The 20,428-nt window shown below is 51.4% G+C and overlaps 1 protein-coding gene across 10 annotated transcripts in view; it reads left to right on the top strand.

Moving 5' to 3' along the window:
- Positions 1-15,129, top strand: part of ARHGEF37 (Rho guanine nucleotide exchange factor 37) — a 50,442-nt gene extending 35,313 nt beyond the window's left edge. For all 10 annotated transcript variants that reach the window (XM_014852609.3, XM_044777847.2, XM_070517205.1 and 7 more), the window contains 6 exons: positions 159-269; positions 960-1,289; positions 3,786-3,914; positions 6,896-7,091; positions 8,587-8,744; positions 12,135-15,129. In XM_014852609.3, the coding sequence (XP_014708095.1) occupies positions 159-269; positions 960-1,289; positions 3,786-3,914; positions 6,896-7,091; positions 8,587-8,744; positions 12,135-12,344 (1,134 nt within the window). In that variant the 3' untranslated portion in view covers positions 12,345-15,129. The remainder of the gene's footprint in view (positions 1-158; positions 270-959; positions 1,290-3,785; positions 3,915-6,895; positions 7,092-8,586; positions 8,745-12,134) is intronic.
- Positions 15,130-20,428: the final 5,299 nt, after the last annotated feature.

The following is a 20,428-nucleotide window of genomic DNA, read 5'->3' as shown; positions in this document are numbered from 1 at the left end:
TCAAGATGTGCAAGGACAGAATAGGCTGTGTGCTTCCCTGTCATGGCAGGTGTGCGGACAGCCTGGACAACCTCTGAGGGGGCATGGTGGAGAGGGATTCAGGTGTGAGATGGCCACGACAGGCTGTGATTCGCTGTCCCCCATCCGCCCCGGTCCAGGCTTTCCTCCACTTCCGGCCGCAGGAGTGTGACCTGGACGTCGGCGGGGGGCCGGTGGTGCAGTACTGCAGCCTGACGAGAGACCTCCAGCTCCAGGCCTTCCCGGAGTTTGTGAGTGGGACTTCTCCGCTCCCCTTTCTTTGGTGGGCAGGTGGCAGAGCCTGAAAGAATGGTATTTCGACGTCAGGCAGTTCACAGGATTGTCACGCTCATAACCACCCGGATAGTGAGCAGGACGGAGATTATCATCAGTGCATTCTCCTGATAAAAATAGCTGCAGCTAACGTTTGTGGAGCCTCTCTATCCGCCAGGCACTGCGCTAAGCCCTTTACATTCTTCACCTCATTTAATCCTTGCAACATGGCTTATGAGGCAGATACTATTAATAGCCCCATTCTGCGCATGAGAGCTTCAGGCCCAGAGAGGGTGCCCTCCTGGGTTATTCAGATGTCACTGGCAAGCTGGCATCTGAGCCCTAAAGACTGTGCTTTTGATACCACTCGATACAAAATCTTTTTCAAGATCTGTGCACGGTGATGATATGAAGTGACATACACTGAATACTTGCTCTGTGCCCGGCACTCTGCTAAGCTCCTTACATGTATTGGCTTACATGTATTGGCTTATATGTATTCAGGTGGGCACATTGAGAGCCCCAGAAAGGTTAGAAAACATGCTGGAGGTCACAGCTAGTTCGTAGGGGTGGGACTGGAGCCTGGTCCTGCCTATCTCCCAGCCCCTTCCCAGTGCCTGCCCTCTGCCACTTCCTTCCCAGCCTCCCAAGCCCACCCTTCCCCACAGAAGCGGCGGCTGGAAGGCCTGGTGTGGCAGCCACTGTGCAGCCTGGCCAAAACCCTGGCCGGCCCTCAGAACCTGATCAAGAAGCGTCTGGACAAACTCCTGGACTTTGAGCGGGTGGAAGAGAAGCTGTTGGAGGTGGGCAGTGTGTCCTACGAGGAGGAGGTGGCCCGGCACACGTACCAGGCACTCAACTCCATGCTGGTGGCCGAGCTCCCGCAGTTTAACCAGCTGGCCGTGCAGTGGCTGCGCCAGATCCTGTGCACGTTCGTGGCCCTCCAGAGGGACCTTGCCAAGCAGGTGCTGCAGAGGGCAGAGGGCAGCTTGGCTCAGGTAAGGCCCCTGGGACTGCGGCGCCTCTGGGGAAGAGCCAGGCAAGGCCTTGTCGCCCTTGCAGGCCGCTGCTTGCAGGAGCTGGGATGGACTGAGGTTGGGCCTTCCAAACAGGCCGTCAGGTGCTTAGGAGGAGCCCAGGGGACCTCCTGGCTCTCTCTCGTGCATCTTCTCCCTCCATTAATGGCATCAGACCATGAAAGCAAGGATAGAACTGGGATTCCAGGCACTTCCAGGTTCTGGAACTCAGAAGCAGAGGAGGCTCTGCTGGGAAAATAGCAGACCTTGGGACTGCTCCCTGGGGTGGATTAGAAGTTGATGACAGAGGCAAGGTCCCTTCTATACTGTCAGGAGTCAGTGTCTCGAGCTGGTGTTCCTGCTCCTGTTACTGCTTCTGGCAGCTGCCTCCCCCATGAGTACTTACTGTGTATCTGTGTGGAGCACCTTCTGTGTATTCTCTCTCTTAATCCTCACAATAACCCTACAGAGTTGGTGTTCTTACTGTCCTCCTTTCAAAAGGAAGCTGAGGCTCAGAGAGGCTAAGCAGCTTTCCCAAGGCCACACAGCTAGTAGGATTTGAACCCTGGCAGTTCAACTCTATAGAGCCTGGGCTCTGAACCATAATGCTCGACAGCTGGTGAGAGGAGCTGTCTGCTGAAAGCATAAATAGGTCACAGAGAGGTTTGGACAAACCTCTAAGTACAAACTTTGATTTTAGAATTTTGAAGACTGGAGTTGATATAGGCAAGAATACTCAGCTGCTTTCAGATCTCTCTCTGATGTCAGCATCAGAGCTGAATGGCCTGTGGGTCCAACCTCCGGAGTAATTTCAGTACTCCTTGTACCACATGCTGTCTCCTGTGCTCCATGTTGCCCAGCTCAGCTTTCCCATCCAGTTTGTTCCATGAAAATTCCTCTAAAATTTGACCCCTTCACTGCCTTTCCAGCTCATAGTCCCACTCTATGCCTGTAGCCCTCACCTCCAGCACACCACGTCTGAGTGTGACCCCAGTCCCTTTGCCCAGACTGCTTCCTCGGCCTGGCATGCCCCTCCTCATCATCCCCAGTGCCTTTCACAGTGTGTGGTGTATGGGAAGAACTCCCTAGATATGTGACAGATGAATGAGTCTCTCCATGAAGCTCTCAGAATCCCCTCCCCCAGGTGGGAGAACCCATCTCCCCATCCCCTATCTTCCAGCAGCCCTCAGGTTGTGCCCCTGCTAAGCATTCTCAGAGTCTGCCTTCTGCTGGCGTGACGGATGAAGCTGTTTCTCCTCCTTGAGGAGGGCTGGGACTGTGGGCTGCTGCTTTTTGTCCCTCACTGCATTTAGTCTCTAGTTCTGTCTCAGATGCTCTTTTTGAATTGAGTTACGCCTGAGCCATCTGCAGAAAAGCATTTCTCTTCCCTGAAGGCAGAGGGTAAATCTGATTAGACGATCCTTTCATTCTCTCCCCGCCCTCTAGCTTTCTCTCCAGGGCTGCCAGACCCCTGTTTATTTGGAGGGGATGTGCAGGGCTGGGGAGTGTTACAGGATGCCAGTGGGGGGGGGGGGTCGACTTTATAAAAGCAGAAGGAGGGCATTTCTTGGTTGCCCCTGTAATATAGAATGTGAGGGCCTGTCAGTGATGATGCCAGCTTTGTCTGTGCCCATGGCCCATTCACCTGGACCAGTCCTGTGAGGCCTGGGAAGGGCCTGCAGGGTAGAACCTCAATCTGTCTGCATCCTGGGGGTGGGCGGGCGGCTCTAGGACAGAACCAAGAGCAGTGAGTTTAGTGACAAGCAGAAAGGACACGTCTCTGTTAGCTGCGGGGTCTCTCTCATGCCTAGGGTGTGTGATAAGAATGCAGGAGATGCCTAACAGCACCAAGGTCTGAGGATGGAGCATTACTCAGAGCTCCTTGGGTTCCAAACCAGCTCAGGCATAAAGAAGACCATGTTGACTTATATAAATAGGAGGCCCTGAGGGAACCCAGCCTCAGGCCCATCAGCATTCAGTACCAATGATGTTGTCAGGACTCTGACTTTCCCCAGCTCTGGTTCCCTCTCTGGGTTCGCTTTATTCTCAGGCAGGCTTTTTCCTGCATGATGGGAGAGCTGGCCCACAAGAGCTGCAAGCGTTTACCTTTACATCTCAGGATCCAAAGGAAGAGCGACCCTGCTGTTCCAGCCTTCATATTCTAGATCTGGTGGGAGGATTTCAATTGGCCTTGCTTGGATCCACTGTCCAATCGTTGGACTGATCGTGGTGGATAGGAGAAAGGATGCCATGGCTGCCAGACCTGGGGCTGGAGCGCCAGGATGGGCAGTGCTACTCAACGCCCCAGCAGAATGCGTTCTGAAAGGGAAGTGGGGCAGTAGGCAGACAGAAACAACAGGTGACCGTGACAGAAAGGCCCATCTTAATATACCTGGAGCCAGAGTGTGGACTGCCAGGGTCTCCCTGTCCCCTCTCTCCCGACGAAGGCTCTGCTGACAGTGTCTGTCCCCCCGCCAGCTACCCCACCACCACATCCCTGAGCTGGCCTTCAGGAAACTGGTGGAGGATGCACTAGGCCAGACCAGTCACCAGCTTCACTCCTTTCAGAAGAACTTCGAGAAAGTGCTGCCACCTCCTACCATACAAGTAAGTGTCCTTCCTTCCCCACAAAGACTGTCCATCCTAAAGACCGTCACTCCTTCACCTGCCGGTGGGCGGAGGCCCAATCCCCTATTTCTTTTGCCTTTTCGTTTCCCAGCGTTTCCTGGTACCTGCGGGGACATCGCCCCTCTCCCTGGCTCCTTTCTCCCTGCGAGCTGGGCGTGGGGTCAGGCGGGGTTCACACCCCCATGCACACCTGTTCTTCATGGCCAGTAAGCATAAGAGCAGAATAGAACTCTTAGATCAAGAATAAGAAAACCCAAACATTTTAATATTAAGTGAAATTAGATATAATAATGGGCAAGTGGCACTAACATCTAAAAACCTGGAACTTCTTCAAATTTTTCATCAAAATTTACTGTTTCCTCACCACCTCCTCACTGAACCTGCTTCAAATACAGTCATGCACCACATAATGACGTTTCAGTCAACGGCGGACCATACATACACTGGTGGCCCCATAAGTTAGTACCATACAGCCTACGTCTGTAGTAGGCTGTGCCATCTAGGTGTGTGTAAGTGCACTCTATGATGTTCACACAACGACAAAATTGCCTAACAAGGTGTTCCCAGACCATGTCCCTGATGTTAAGCAACGTATGACTGTACCAGCACTCAGGGTGAATACACAGTTTGAGTAAGGAGTCATTTAAATTTTCTTTTTGCTGTGGAATTTTTAGTCGCAAAAGACAGTGTTTCAGCTGCTTTATGGTTTATAAAACTTTGGCTAGCCAAGTGCTTTTCTTGCTAAAGTATTTTTCTCTAAAATGAAGGAAAGCGTATCTTCCAGTCCACTTGGAGGCTAGACCCAGGTCTTATATGTTTTTAAAGTAACTGAAGTAGCTGGAGGGAGAAGGGGCTCCCAGAGTGTGACACAACCCGGGTGTGAGAAGACTGAATGTACCCAGGCCCATGGGAGACGAGAAGTGAGGGGTCAGGAAACAGCTCCAAGGTTCCCCAGAAGGGAGAAGGGGGCCTGGGGACCCAGAGACAAGTAAAGGACCCAGAGACAGATACAGGCGACCTTCACGTCGGGCCAGCGTGCAGGGGAGGGCAAAGACATCAGAGATGCACGTCTACTCCAAGGGGCGGCTGATGCCTCTCAGGTCGCAGCTGTCCCTGCCTCCTCCCCCCACACTGAGACTGCCCTGGCAGAGGTGTGGGCCATGGGCCCTGCAGCTTGGGAGCAGAACAGAGCAGCCACTCACGTGAGTCACGGGAACCTCCTGTCCCTGCTTAAAATAACATTTTTCTTGTTGGAAAAGCAGTCCGTGCTGATTGTAGAAAAAAGAGAAGGCACAGAAAAACAAAAAGAAGAAACAAATGGGAACAGCATAATCCCAGTGTATGTTATAAATTGGTAGGAAGAGAAGAGACCCCCCCTTCCCCATCTCTCCCCAGAACACCCCCCACTGCCATACACAGGTGTGCGTGCGCACTGCACATAAATTCCTGACTTATTTGGCTAAGGGTACAGGACCCACAGATGTGAGGTGGCCATCCAGGACAGGAGCAGTCCCAGTGATGTCTTTACACACGTCCCCCAGTCCCTCCAGGGAGTGCTGCTGGTCTCTGCACAGCAGGGGGCCTGCTGGACTAGAGAAAGTGGACCGATGTTGGCTACACCACTCGCTTTTGTACTCACCTTGACACCACTGTCCTGAAAAAAAGCTCCCCGTCTCCACACTTCCGTGTCAGGGCCTATTTAGAAACATCGGTCCTCCTGGTTCTTGATCCTGAACCCATTCAGTGAACCCATTGGAATATCGGTAATGGCAGGGTCTGTGCCCAAATGTCCCTGAAGGGCGGCCCTACACCCAGCACCTTCCCACCCAGAGATGGCCATGTAGAACACGGTGAATACATATACATTATCTACCTATTTGTTTATCATAAGAGATAATATATAGTATATCTATATTCAACATTTTTAGTTTCTTCTTTATTTTACAAAAATGGGCCAATCACCCTGAGTGCCTTCTTGCTGATACTTTTGCGGGAAGCAGTGAATGAAAAAACAAAGGCAATGCCAGGAGATTTTTGGATGAGCTGAAAGTGCCACTGAGTCTCTCTCTCCAGCTAGACGGCAGTTTCCTTCAGGGAAAAACTCTCTCCTGTGTTCCTGCTATACCATTCACAAGGCTTACCGTGCCTTGTAAACAGCAGGTGCTCAATAAATACCTGTGGACTGAAAACTCGTGGAATAAAAGATAGCATTCCCTTTACTCCCACGTGTGTGAGGGTCTGCATGTGTCAGCCCTGTGCTGGCTGTTTAAGATGCCGGATGAGGGGCCGGCCCCGTGACCGAGTGGTTAAGTTCGTGAGCTCCACTGTGGCGGCCCAGGGTTTTGCCGGTTCGAATCCTGGGCGCGGACATGGCGCCACTCATCAGGCCATGCTGAGGCGGTGTCCCACATGCCACAACTAGAAAGATCCACAACTAAGAATATACAACTATGTACCAGGGGGCTTTGGGGAGAAAAAGGAAAAATAAAATAAAATCTTTAAAAAAAAAAGATGTTGGATGAGTAAGGCGTGGTGTCCACATGGAGCTCATAATGTTGCTCCTTGGGGTTGAAAGACCTCTGTAAGGCCTTTTCCTGTGGGATAACTTAGTTTGATGCTATGGGCAGAATTTGGGGTGCACTCCTGGAGTGTTGGAACTAAGAAATTTCAGAACCTGAATTAGAATTTTAGAAAATCCTAGAAATTTAGACTTGGGAAGGATATTAGAGGTGAAATTAGAGGTTTCTTCTGAGATGCTGTTCGATACTAAGAGCATGTGCTTCTCGTCTAATCCAGCCATGTGTTAGAGGGAGACTGTTGCCCCGATTGGGATGGGCCCATTGGCGGCAGAGGCAGGATGGGCCCAGAGCAACTGGCTCTCAGCATGTGGGCACACGTTGGAGCCGGCTTTTGCACGCCCACTCACGCACCTGTGTCTGTCTCTCTCCCTCCTCCCCCAGCCGCTCCTTCCAGGGGCTGAACGCCAAGTGCAGGCCCTCCTGAGCAGGTATGGCCCGGGAAAGCTGTACCAGGTGACAAGCAACATCAGCGGGGCTGGGACTCTGGACCTGACACTGCCACGGGGCCAAGTTGTGGCCCTCCTTCAAAACAAGGACACCAAAGGCAATAGCAGCCGCTGGCTGGTGGACACTGGGGGTACGTGGGACTTTGTGAGCCCTTCTCCTCCCTCTGGGAAAACCACCCAACAGGAGCCAGTGGGGAGATGCAGGCACTCCTGTGGCCAGGCTGGCTGTGCAAATCCTGCATGGGAATGAGCAGAGGTGAAAATGCAGGGCTTGGGGCACAGCTGGCTTAGTGTGGTACATGGAATGCCAAAAAGAGGAATTCAGTCTTTCATTGCAACAGCCGTTAGCAAGCACCTACTGTTTGCTGGGTGCTATGCAAGGAAGAGGGACCCTACCCTGGGGACCTCACAGACCACTGGGGTAACGGAGCTGTATGGAGAGAACTTCAGCATCACCCTGGAAGATGCAGATATGCGGAGCAGGGATGCTTGGATCCCAGCTACGTGGACAGACATCCAGATTGAGGGAGGGGTTATCCTGTTCCTTCTGCACTTGCCACGCCGTTGGGTGTGCTCTTCAGTTCTGGGTGCCCCGGTGTAACGGGGCAGGAGGCAGGAGGCAGGTGAACCCAGCAGGAGATGGTCCAGCAGAGTGTCTTCCAGAGAAGGGCATGTGACCACAAGATGCAGGTCACACAGGACTACTTGGCGGGAGTGGTGCTGTCTATGTAGAGTTTCTCCCCCTTCAGATAGTTTATTGCAATTATTAAGTATTTTAGTGTGTATTAGAAAAAACATAGCTAGTACATAAAACCAGGATTTTATTCATATTGTATGGTGCAAGACTAAGTTTTAAAAAGTGAGTCTATTAAAAAATTAAGAAACAGTACAAATCCAGCAGAAATCATGAAAGGACAGTCTCATGACTCGACTTGCAAAACTGCTGCATGGAGATTAAAGTGAGGCCCCTGGGGTCAAGAGGACTGGGTTTGGACCCCAGCTCTGCTACTTTACGAACTGTGTGATCTTGGAGAAGTCATGGAGCCTCTCTGAGCTCGGTTGGCTCCGCCGTAAAATGGAGAGTTGGTGGGAAGACTAGATAATCAAATGCTGGCCTGGTACCTAGCAAGCTCTAGGGCAGTGCTGGCCATTCATAACGATAACAGCCAGAGGAACACTGGGGTAGTCGCTACATGTGAAGGAACTGGGGGCATTTGGGGAGGAGAAAGGCAATTTCTGCCTTCTAGAACCGGCTGTCCTGGGTCAAGGAAGCAACCTTGCTAGGGCTGCCCCTAGAGGGGTAGGGGACTAAGAAAGCAGTTTTCACACCAGTCCGAGGAAGAACTTTGTATCTCTGTCAGAGCTGTTTAAAACGGAGTGGGCTGCCTTAGCAGGGAATGAGCTACGTGTCACTGGGGGTGTGTAAGCAGAAGCTGGAAACCCCTGGAAGCGGGGTGGGGTGGAAGTGGGTTTGTGAGGTTCCCAGGTTACCTATTCAGGTCCTCTTTAGGGCTGAGAAGCTGTGCTGGGGGCATTCATATCCACGAACAGTGGTGACTTCCTCTCCCGCTAAAAGGGATGGGGATGGTTGTTCTGCAGCCAGATAATGTTCTACATATCCTGTAGGACATCGAGGATATGTGCCAGCTGGGAAACTGGAGCTGTACCGCGTCGTCTACAGGGACAAGGAGCTCAGAGGACAGGCGGGGCCTCACGAGGACTCCCGACATCTAACACCAGAGCCCACTCCAGTGCCAGTCTCTTCTGTCCCAACCATGACCCAGGTGAGTCTGGGAGAGGGGTGGGTTTTGCCTCCCCACGGCCACCTAGAGTGGGGCTTTGATTTTCCTCCTCTGGAGGGGCCACCATCCTGTGAGCCCATGGCCTTGATCAGTGGCCACATTAGTGTCCTGGCCAGAGGTGGACCGGAGAAGGGAGCCTCCTGTCCCTGCCACATCAACAACAGAGAGCTAACCCTTTGCTGCCCATCAGTAGGGCAAGTGGCATTTGTTCATTCATTCATTCATTCAGTATTTGCCAGACACTGTGTTAGATGAGAGAGAGAAAATGACGGGCAAAAGTAAATCTCGGTCCTGGCCTTCCTCAAATTTATAATCTTGGGGAGGGGAGAACAGCAATTAATAAAACAGTCATATGAATAATCGTAAAGTTATAGCAGTTGAATTAGCTTCCTGGACCCAATTTCCAAAATGGGAGGGGGTGTTCCTCACACCAACAAAGAATTCTTGAGCACCAGCAGCATGTCCCACAATTCAGCTCACTTCTGACACTATCTACCCAGAGATAGCATCAGACCCCACAGGTTAAGGCCTCAGTCCTATTAGACTGTCCCCCCACACTGCAGACACTGATCTCAAGTCCAGGTTGTCACCTGTGCTTCTGACCGACAGGTGGTAAATCAGAGGACCCCACGACCCCCTTCTCGGGTTTGAGTGATTTGCTAGAGCGGCTCACAGAACTCAGAGAAACATTTTACTTACTAGGTTATTGGTTTACTATAAAATGATGCAACCAGGAACAGCCAGATGGAAGAGATGTATAGGGGATGGTATGTGGGAAGGTGGGGGGCGTCCATGCCCTCTCCCCAATTCCCCACGTGTTTACCAACCTGAAGGCTCTCTTAGCCTCTCCTTTTGGGTCTTTATGGAGGCTTCATCACATAGGTGTGATGGATTAAATCATTGGCCGTTGGTGGCCGTTGGTGATTGATTCAACCTCCAGCCCCTCTCCTGTGCCTGGAGGTCAGAGGGTGGGACTGAAAGCTCCGACCCGCTGATCACGTGGTCGGCTCTCCTGGCAGCCAGCCCCATCCTTAGGTGCTTCCAAAAGTCACCTCATCACATCACAAACGATACCTTTATCTCTCTCAACACTTAGGAAATTCTGAGGGTTTGGGGAGCTGTGAGTCCAGAACCATGGATGAAGACCAAATATATATGAGAAATATATTTTGGTCATCTGAATGAGCAATGTGTATTTCTTATAAATCACAATATCACACAGTAAGTGCCAGAGCCCTGGGTGTGGGAGGGGTTCAGCAAAGGTTCTTCTGAGAGGAATGATGCTTTTTCTCTGATTTGAAGGGTGAGTAGGGATTAATTGGATAAAGGGGGTGTTTTGGGGTGCACATGGGAAGAGTGCTCCAGAAAGCGTACACAGAGAATGCAAACGCCTAGTGACAGGGGAGGATAGGGGGCCCTGAGGAACTGGGTGAGGCCATTGTGGCTGGAAAGAGTGAGGGGCAGGGAGAATGAGGTGCTGCTGGACAGGTGGGCAGGGCCAGGCTGGCAGGGCCTTGTGGCCTTGGCAGGGGTGTTGGTCTTCTCTTAAAAGCAATGGGAAACATGTACACGCATGTTCATAGCAGCGTTATTCATAATAGCCAAAAAGTGGAAACAACCCAAGTGTCTATCAACTGAAGAATGGATAAACAAAATGTGGTATATCCATATAAATGAATATCATTCAGCCATAAAAAAGAATGGAGTGCTGATACATGTACTTAGACACAGAAGGCCACGTATCGTATGATTCTGTTCGTAGGAAATGTCCAGAATAGGCAAATGCATAGAGACAGAAGGTAGATCCGTGATTGGCAGAGGCTCGGGGGAGAGGGCATGGGAAGTGACTGCTAGCTGGTATGGGGTTTCTTTTTGCGGGTGATAAAGATGTTCTGAAATTAGAAGGGGTGATAGTTACACAACCTTGTGAACATATTAAAAACTACTGAATTTTACCCTGTAAAGGGTGAATATTATGGTATGTGAATTATATCTCAAAACAAAAAGAATTGATAGGAAGCTATTTAAGGATTTGGCTGTTCAGGCACAGAGTCCCCAAGGGGGAAGAAGCTCAGTGGGGTCACTGTGAGGATTGGATGAGATTGTGAAGCCCCGCCGGGCCTGTGTGAGCCTCCATAAATGGAGGCTACGCTCACAGTTACCGTCAGCAGAAAGGAGAGCTTTGCAGGTGACAGTTAAGCAACAGAGAGAACCCAGGCTGAGGGGCGGGAGCCCAGAGGCAATGAGGACGTGCTTGCAGTGAATAGCTGTGGGGTGCCTCTGGCCAGGGCGGCTGGAGGAGCCTGGAGTGGGCTGCATAGAAGCCTGCAGAAGCTGTGCTGTTTAGCTTGTGACACTCTCCCAGGAAGCCACTCAGGCCAAGATCCTGGAGCATTAGCCAGAAGTATTGCACCCAGGCTGCCTCCTGCTGGACAGTCCCACCTATCAGCAAAGGACCCTCAAGGATCCCACTCAGGCCCAGCCCCAGCCAGGGTGAGCAGTGTCTCTGGGAACCCCCACCCAGGGGCTCACGTGGGTGAGCTCAGCTGTCCATGTACGCAGACACATCAGCAGTTTCCTTTTTGTTTGTGGGGCTGCTCAGTGGGACTCACATGGGGTCACATCTTCCCTTGCTCCTGATTGGTCCTGAGGCTTGGTCCACAGTAATAACAGTAATGGTAAAAATAGTCAAAGCAGCCTGCGTTTATTGAGCCCTTACTATGTACCAGACACAGGCATTCATTCATTCAATTCCCACAGTTACCTGGAGGGGAGGCTGTCCCTAATCCCATTTTGCGGATGATAAAACAGAGGCGCAGAGAGGTGAAATATTAGCCTAATAAATGCCCTCCCCTCCAGTTTTTACTCCAGTTTGATGCCTCTCCCCAAAACATAACCAAGTCACCAAACCTCCTGTCTCTACTCCAAGCTGGGAAACTGGCCTGGGCTGATGACACCCTTAGATCTGGGCGGCATCGGGGAGGGTGCTGAGTCCTCTGCTCAGTGAGTTGGCTGCGTGGACTGAGAGCACTCGTCCTGAGGCCAGACAGGCCTAGCTTCACTACTGTGTGATTTTGAGTAAATTTCTTTACTTCTCCAAGTCCCAATTTCCTTATCTGAAAAATGGGGCAAAGAGAATTATAGAATTGTGAAAATCAAAACCAGGCAAAGTGCTGGAATAGAGTCTGCCATAGGGAAGGTAGGAGCAGAAGTAGCCGTGTCTTTAGCACAAACGATGTGCTTGGGAGGCGGTGGCTGCCCAGCTATGGGCGCTGAGTCAGGTGGGAGGGAACAGGATAAATAGCCTCTCTGGGTTGGGTTTGTCTGTTTTGCCACCCTGACCATTTCTGTGTCGCTCCCCATGTGTTTCAGGTGGTGGCAGTGTACCCCTTTCTGGCCAGAAGCAGCCATGAAGTGAGTCTGCAGGCAGGCCAGCCAGTGACTGTGCTGGAGGCCCAGGACAAGAAGGGGAACCCGGAGTGGAGCCTTGTGGAAGTGGACGGACAGCGGGGATATGTGCCTTCCAGCTTCCTGGCCAGGGCCCCAAGGCCGGCTCCGTGGGGCTGGAGTCTGCCCTCTTAGGGTGCCCTCCTTGGAGCCCATTTGGCAAGAGAGGGGGGAGGCTTAGAGGCTATGACCCCAGGAGAGAAGAAAAGCAAAGAGAAGGCGAGGGTGGAACGGGAGATCAGGCCAGAGTGGGATGAAGGGCACCCAGAAAAGGAGGGGGCCGTGAAGAGTGCCTGGCGTGGGTGGGCATGGAAGACCCCAGCCAGGACCACTCGTTATGTCTGCTTACGAGGTTGCCCCAACCTGGAGTCTCACACCCTGGATGGCGGGTCAAGTTGATGAGGACTTGTAGCTGATGGCCAGTCTTACCTCTGCCCCATCTGGGCCTGCCCATGCGAGTGGGTCACCCAGGTGAATGCTGCCTGTGTGCTCTGTGGTTGCAGGGAGGGGCGCTGGAGAAGTCCAGAACGGGCTGGCCTGCCGGTTCCCTCCCCACATGTGGTATCAGGAGACACCATAGCCGACCAGTCACCTTTTATTTCTCCCTGCTGGGAGCTGAGTTGTCTTGGGCGGTGAACTCTGGGAGCCCTCTCCAGCGGGCTTGTCCGGGCAGTGCAGAGGTTCCCAGAAGACTCTTGGTGGGGCCTGGGAGTGGGCGTCACCAAGTCACGGTTCTGGAATGTGTGTAGGCAAAGTCAGAGGCTGTTCCAGGTAAGAGGGGATTTTGAGGGTATGTCAGGTGTGGCGCACGAGGCTGCTGGCAGCAGTTGTACACTGCTGCTGTGTTCTCTGGACTGGAGACAAAGGCGCATGCAAATCACAGGGGAAACTGTGCCTCAGGTGGTTAAAGTCCTGGTGGGTGGGGGAGGTTAGGTAATGGCTTGGTTTCCTGTTTCTGGAAGCTGGGGAGCCAGAGGAACCTCCAGTGGTTTCAAGAGCCTGCCAAGGCCTGGAGGCAACAGTGGACGTGAAGTCACTTGGCTGTGGGACCTTAGACATAGGACACCACCTCAGTTTTCCCATCCATAAAGCCCTAACTCACAGTTTTGCGGTGAGAATGACGTGAGGCTAAGGATGTGGAAGCTCCTTGCATTGCAGGGTGTGGTATAAATGTAAATTGCCGTTGGAAGCAGGATGTGTTGGAAGTGGTGTCAGGATGGCCCCAGCATCGGCCAGCCCTGCCTGCACTGGAAGCATTCCTGCCGCCATGCCCCATGCCCAGGCCCACGGCCGATGTCGTTAATCAACATGGCATCCTTTCGCGTAAACCCAGGATCTACCTCAGGATCCTTCTTGCGTTCTAGGCAGCCAATCTCTTGTACTCAGTGAGGTCAAACCCTATGGTCATCCCTTTCTAGAACCTGGAAATTGAAAACCACTTCCTGTTCAAGGAAGACAGAGAGGCAGTTTTGGGTGCAGCTGCTGTTGGATCATCCCTTCTCGGTTGTCACTCTGGGCTATGATAAATTGCCAGGTTCACAGAAGAGGGAAAAGGTGATCCAGCCTGATCTTTAATATGAATTACAAATTTTGGAACCAGCCCAAGTTAGAGTGTGTGTAAAAGCAGGTGGCAGTTTAGCCTTATTTCCAAGAACATCTCTATGTGATTATAATATAGTGCCTAAAGCTGTTAGCTCTGGTTTTGGGAGGGCTAATTTTAAGAAATAGAGACATGTCTGTGTCAGTCCTTAACTCATCTCCTCTGGGCTTCTGAAAGCTTGAAGCCTGCATAATACAAGAGAAACTCAGTCCCCACCATCCCTTTCCTGGCGCCAAATTCACTGTACCAGATGCTCTTGACTCATTTTCCTTTCTCTTTCCTGCTCAGCTTTCTGATACAAATAGGAAGCATGGAGGAGCAGATGATAAAGTAGGAAATCCATTGGTGGGTCCACAGTGCTTGTGAGAGCTCCTGTGTGCTGGAACTCGAGCTCAGGGCTTCTCGAGATGGCTGCTCTCTGTAGTCATCTGGGCAGCTTTCAACTATGAGTGACGCCAGGATCCCCGCCCCCCCCCCCCAGAGATTTTGATGTAATTGGTCTGGGGTGTAGCCCGAGCCTCAGGAATTCAAAAAGTTCTCCAGAATTCTAGTGTCTGGCCAGGGTTGGAGACCTCTGCCCTAGCCACGTAGTGGTGGACGAGATAGTCGTGGGGTCAGAAATGGCCACAACTATAAGCTAGGACATGCCCTGTCTGAGCTTTGTACTAGCTCAGATGTTTTGAACAGGCAGCTTTAGAGGTGGTTTGAACGAGGACAGCCTGTTTTGTCAGGTCCCAGAATGTATATTTATTAAGTGCCGTTAAAAGGGACCTGCGCAAAATTGGATGTTCTTGTAGGCGTAAGGGAGAAAACTGAAGTACACTTGGAATCAAATCTGTCTCATGAAGGGAAAATAAGAATGGGTTCAGTAGCACATGAGTTATGGTTTCTCGTAGACCAGCGAATGAGATTAAAAGTCACTGAAGGGTGAGAAAATGTATATTGAAAAGATGGAGAATGGCCTGAATTTTCTCCAGGGGACTTTGTGTAATGTGCCCTTTTTTCCCCTCGAATGCCTGGAACCATTGCACTGTGTCTTATGTATTTCACTGTTGGACTGTCACGTATTAAACTTGCTCAAGCATTTGCCTATGAACCAAATAAGACTTTAGGAGTTGGAGACTGACTCCCAAGGGTGCCCCTCGCTCCCTGCGACGGACTGAGAGCTCTTCAACCTTTGGGGCCCCAACCCAGTTTTGGACGTGAGGCCAAGATACAGTATCAAAGGAAAGATGAGTGAATTTCTGATTAATATGACAAGCTCTAGCTTGGTGAATAACTGATGTGAACTACTGGGAATAAAGGACTTCAAAGATGGAAGTGTGTCTGGAATTGGTGTGACTCTAACCGTTGGGTAGTCAGATGCCCCAGTGTGACATTTGTTCACTGACACCTGCTGTACATAAATATGGCACCTCACTCATTCAGGTGTTCACTTAATGAGTGTCTACTGCACACCTTTGGTGTCTCCCAGAGTTGGTCTTAGCTGCTGGGGGTACAGCGAGAAATCAGGCAGACGGGGTCCTGTCCTCCCAAAGCCCACAGTCTGGTGAGGGAGACAGAGAAGTTAGTTACAGACAGTGGAAGTGTTAGGATAGGGCAATAACAGGTGCCACCAGAGCCCGAGAGGGGCAGTCCCTGACTCAGACTTGGCAACTTAGGAAGTCTTCCTGGAAGAAGTGATATCCAAGCTGAGGCCCGATGAGTAACTAGGGTTAGGTGAAGGTGGGGTGGAGGGCACGTGCAAAGGCCCAGAGCTGAGAGCGAGCGTGGCTCGTCGGAGAACTGAAATGCTGTAGAGCTAGCACACAGGTGCGTGAAGCCGTGGTGGGTGCAGTGAGATGCTTAAAGAGGTCAGCATGGTAAGGAGCTTTGCGTTTTATCCTGAGGCAGTGGAGGGGGCACTGAAAGGTTTGAAGCAGAGGAGTGACATGCCAGGGTTGTATTTTAGGATGCAAGCTCTGGTTCATCCAGAAATCTCCCTAAGCATCCGTCACATGCCTCAAATAACAGATATTCAGTACGTATTGCTCAGGGAAACATCCCAGAGGGGATGGGAACACCACAGCCTGCCTCCAAGGAATCTCACCGTCAGCTGTAGCAACAACATGAGCATCAGGCAGCCACCTGGCACCAAGGGGCAAGATGCTGTCCGCCCCAGAGGAGGCCTATGGACCAGGTGCTCAGACAACGGGGAGTTTTGGGGTGGCTGAGGTGGTCAGGAAGCCCTTCCTGGAGGAGGTGGGGCAGGTGCTGGCCTTGTGGGATGAGTAGGTTTAGGGAAATGAAAAGGGAAAGAGAAGCTGCTCAGGCCTGGGGAGGCAGGTGGTGTGAAAAGTGCCCGGCGCTTGGACTTAGAACACCTGAGTTCAAGGTCTACTTGCCAATAGACAAGTAGCAAATGCACCTATCATGGTTTTTGCATGAGAAGAAGCTGGTGAGGCCCCTGCCTGCAATGTACTCATTGTGGAGTTCTGGCTTATCAAGGCGCCCCTGACTCCCTCCACCAGGACCTGACTTCCGGCCTGGAAGAGTCCTTTTCGGGCCTGTTGTGGTAGGGCAGAGACTAAAATACTCTGGACTCGGGATGAGAAAAAAGCGGGACTGCACTCCTGGCAGCATCCTGAGGGGCTGGGATCCTGAACAATCCATTCTCTCAACCTTGCTCATCTGTTTTCTTATCAGTATTTTCTCAGCTTACCTTTTCTGTTTTCTTCTCGGTAAAACGGGTACAATTCCTCTTCTCACAGGGTGAATGAGAGGAGTAAATGAAACTTCGGCGTGGCGTGAATAGTTGTGGATGACTTCAGGAGTACCACTGCTGTGTAGACAGAACAGGTGAGCTATGACCACCAGGTGGCAGCAGGGCTCTACCAATTAGCTGAGGTAGGCTTGGGAGGTGCCATGGAGTCAAACTGAAGTAAATGCTCCGTGGTGCCAGGCAGGTGGTGCAAATGAGAGGAAGACCCAGATGAAAGACATTAGGGAGTGGTGGGGACTGTGTTGGACCAGAGCATACACGCTCAGTCTAAATGAGCTTGCAGCTTCGTGGCTCCAACCGATGTTGCCACATCAGAATGAGGGTCCAGTGGTACCAAACATTCTGATTTTTTAAGAGAAGCTGGAAACCAGGGTGTTTTTTATTTTATTGAGGTCATAATAGTTTATAACATTGTGAAATTTCAGTTGAACATTATTATTTGTTAGTCAGTATATTAATGTGCCCCTTTACACCTTATGCCCACCCCCAACCCCCTTCTCCTCTGGTAACCACTAATCTCTTCTCTTTGTCCATGTGTTTATTTATCTTCCACGTATGAGTGAAATCATGGGGTGTTTATCTTTCTCAGTCTGGCTATTTTACTTAACATAATACCCTCAAGGTTCATCCATGTCATTATAAATGGGACAATTTTGTCTTTTTTATGGCTGAGTAGTATTCCATTGTATGTATATACCACATCTTCTTTATCCACTCATCCATAGAAGGGCACTTGGGTTGCTTCAGATATGATTTGCAGATATTTCCTCCCGGTTGGTGGGTCGTCTTTTTGTTTTGTTCTTGGTGGTAACCAGGGTTTTTGTTTGTTTTTGTTTTTTAATGTGAAATCTGGGTGGAGACTGTGCGGGCCATGACTAGCCTTCTCTTTGCGTCTTCTGCCTGAGTGTGGGTTGACTGTTGTGGGTGGAGAATCTCCACTGAAGAATTTCAGTCAGCCCTCCCTACCCGTGGGTTCAACATCCACAGAGTCAACCAGTCGTGGGCTGGAAGGCCTACGGTGGTTGTGTCTGTTCTGCACATGTACGGACTTTTCTCTCTTGTCATTATTCCCTAAACAACACAGTATAACAACTATTTACTTAGCATTTACATTGGATTAGGTATTATAAATAATCTAGAGATGATTAATGTGCATGGGAGGATGTGGATAAGTTGTATGCAAATACTACTCCATTTTATAGAAGGCACTTGAGCTCCAGGGATTTTGGTGTCTGTGGGAGCCTGGAACCAATCGCCTGGGGATACTGAGGGAAGGTGGTAGTTTCACATTTTTGTATTTCCTGTGAAATGCTTTCGTGTGTCTCCGCTTTCTCACTACTTCCTCAAACATTAATTTTCCTTCCTTAGATCTCCGGGGAGCACTGTTTTCCTTTTATGCTGTTATTACTGTCATTGCTGTCTTCAGACTTTTATTCGATTGTGGGCCATACTTTCTGACCCACCCCTGAGGATCTCCATAGTCTCTATCTCTCAAGGTTCTTTTTAGGATTAAATGAGATACTAAGATAAATTCACTTAGCCCAGCACCTGGCTCATTTGTGCTCCATAAACACAGTTATCATTATTATGGGGAACTTCAGAAGAGAGAGCATGAAATTTGGAGGAAGTTTTGCAAGGCCTGTCTTTCTCCCTGTATGGAATAGTGACAAGGCCTGGCCCCTGACCCATGTAGATGAAGCCCCCTGGTCCAGGCTGCTGAGGGCCTGGCTGAGGTTGGGTACAGCCCTTCCTCAGAATGCACCCCAAAGCATTCTTGGGACTTTCCCTCCTCTGCCATCCCTGGTGCTGCCAAGTGGGTCAGGCTGGGCAGGTTTCTCATCCAGGGCAGTGCTCATGAACGCGAGCGGCCCAGATTCTCCAGCCTGTCTTCAGCAATAGGGCTTTCTGCTGTCCACTGCACCTGGACAAGTCGGGCAGGCAATAATCAGGCACCCTGATACTGCTGGAGCAACAACTCTGGTCCTGGGCTCAGGGCCCTTTGCAACCAGGAGCATCTTCTTGGGGTGTTCCTAGGGGACCCAGCAGCTTTGGGGACCAAGGTTCCTTGCTGGAGGCTCCAGTAGCAGATTAGGGAACAAAGAGAAGAGGGGACCAGATCTGTCCTCATGGGCTCTGGCATAACTGGGCTCAGGAGGACCAGCTGCTGCTGTTCAGTTAACGCTGAGATCTCAGGCAACCTCCATGTTTCCAGGACATCTCAGGGTGGTTCTGGGTTCCTCGTCTTGGGCCCATTTGCCTGTCATCAGGGGTCTGGACATCCTTACAGTCTGTGAATGAAAAGAGAGCTCTAAACAGTGGCTGCAGGTTTGGGACAGCTTTCAGCTCCTGGAAGGTTCAGCCAGAGTGGGCATAGGAGTTGCAGCCACCCCTTCTGAGCAGCTCACCTCACCAGAGGCTGGTTATTTGTTTGCTTGCTCTCGTCTTCATCCCCTGCCCTGCTCTGCTCCACACTGCAGGGAACTGCTTCCCAGGCTCCTTGGCCCTCTAGTTTCCTGGTGGGTTTGGCCAACGGGAAGCACTGGCAGGAGGGAGGATAAGAGAACCCAGGGTATTTCTCCCTTTCTCTGCTTCAGGCAGCATCTCTGCTTGTGCTGGTCTTCTCCATGGTTCCCGCCCCCCCTGGATGGCCCCCCCCTCGTGGTGTCAGGTCCCATTGGACAGGCCTGGCTATGCTTCCAGTTTCTGTCAGGAAGCTTCAGGTCCTGGATATCAATAACACTACTTCTGCCTGTCCCTCCAGCCAAAGGAGTGGAGTGTCGTGTTTTTTTATTTTTATTTTTTTTTAAGATTGGCACCTGAGCTAACATCTGTTGCCAATCTTCCTTTTTTTACTTCTCCCCAAACCCCTCCAGTACATAGTTGTATATTCTAGCTGTGGGTCCTCCTAGTTGTGGCATGTGGGACGCCACCTCAGCATGGCCTGATGAGCAGTGTCATGTCCGTGCCCAGGATCTAAACCAGTGAAACCCTGGGCCACTGAAGCGGAGCAAGCGAACTTAACCACTTGGCCGCGGGGCCAGCCCCTGGAGTGTCTTTTGGATGTTGTTAATCTCTGGGGTGCTTCTTGGATCTTCTTTCACCTGTGTAACCTCCTTCCAAATCAAATTCCTTCTGTTCAAAATGCATAGAGAGGTTCTGTTTCTTACTGGACAGTGACTGATAAGCTGTTCAGCAGCCAGGGGTACAGAGTCGTGGAACTATGGGGCTCCCAGGTACCTCTGCCCCTCAGATTGCACCGCCCTCGGGGAAGACTGGGACTGTCACCAGGTCCACTGCACCTTCCCTGTGTCAGGGGACTGTCCAGCCCTCCCCACCCGGAGCTCTTGGAAGTGTCTTCAGCTGCACACAGCAGCTGAGTGGGTCATGCTCCAGGGTCAGTAGCTGTGAGAATCTGCTGAGCCGCCCCTAGTCTTGGCCAGCTGAGGCTGTTCCTGCAGAGCCCAGAGCAGACAGACACAGAGGAGACCCAAGGGCCGCTGTGTGAGAGCAGAGCCAGGCTGTGGGCAGGAGGAGAGGGTCGCCTCCTTCCAGCCACACTGCCTCACGTGGGCCCTGGCTCAAGTGAGCCCCAGGTCAGGAAGACAGGAAGTGGGGGTGGGGCTTCCAGCCAGGGAAGAGGCTGCTTGTCTTGATTCTGGGGTTTCAGGGCTCCCGGGCACATCAGCAGAGCCTCTGGCCTGGGGAAAACCCAGTTTTCCATAGCAATCACCGCAGCTTCTATCCACTACTCACAGAGCTGTCTGAAGCTGCATGAGGGAATCCACCTTCCATGATTAACCCAGTGCCTGGCACATGGGAAGCTCTCAAGAGCTGCAAGCTGCGGCCGGCCCGGTAGCG

Source organism: Equus asinus, chromosome 9, assembly GCF_041296235.1.
Source record: "Equus asinus isolate D_3611 breed Donkey chromosome 9, EquAss-T2T_v2, whole genome shotgun sequence".
Taxonomy (NCBI): Eukaryota; Metazoa; Chordata; class Mammalia; order Perissodactyla; family Equidae; genus Equus; species Equus asinus.
Note: the sequence above shows the minus strand (reverse complement) of the source record. Positions and strands in the feature narration are given on the sequence as shown.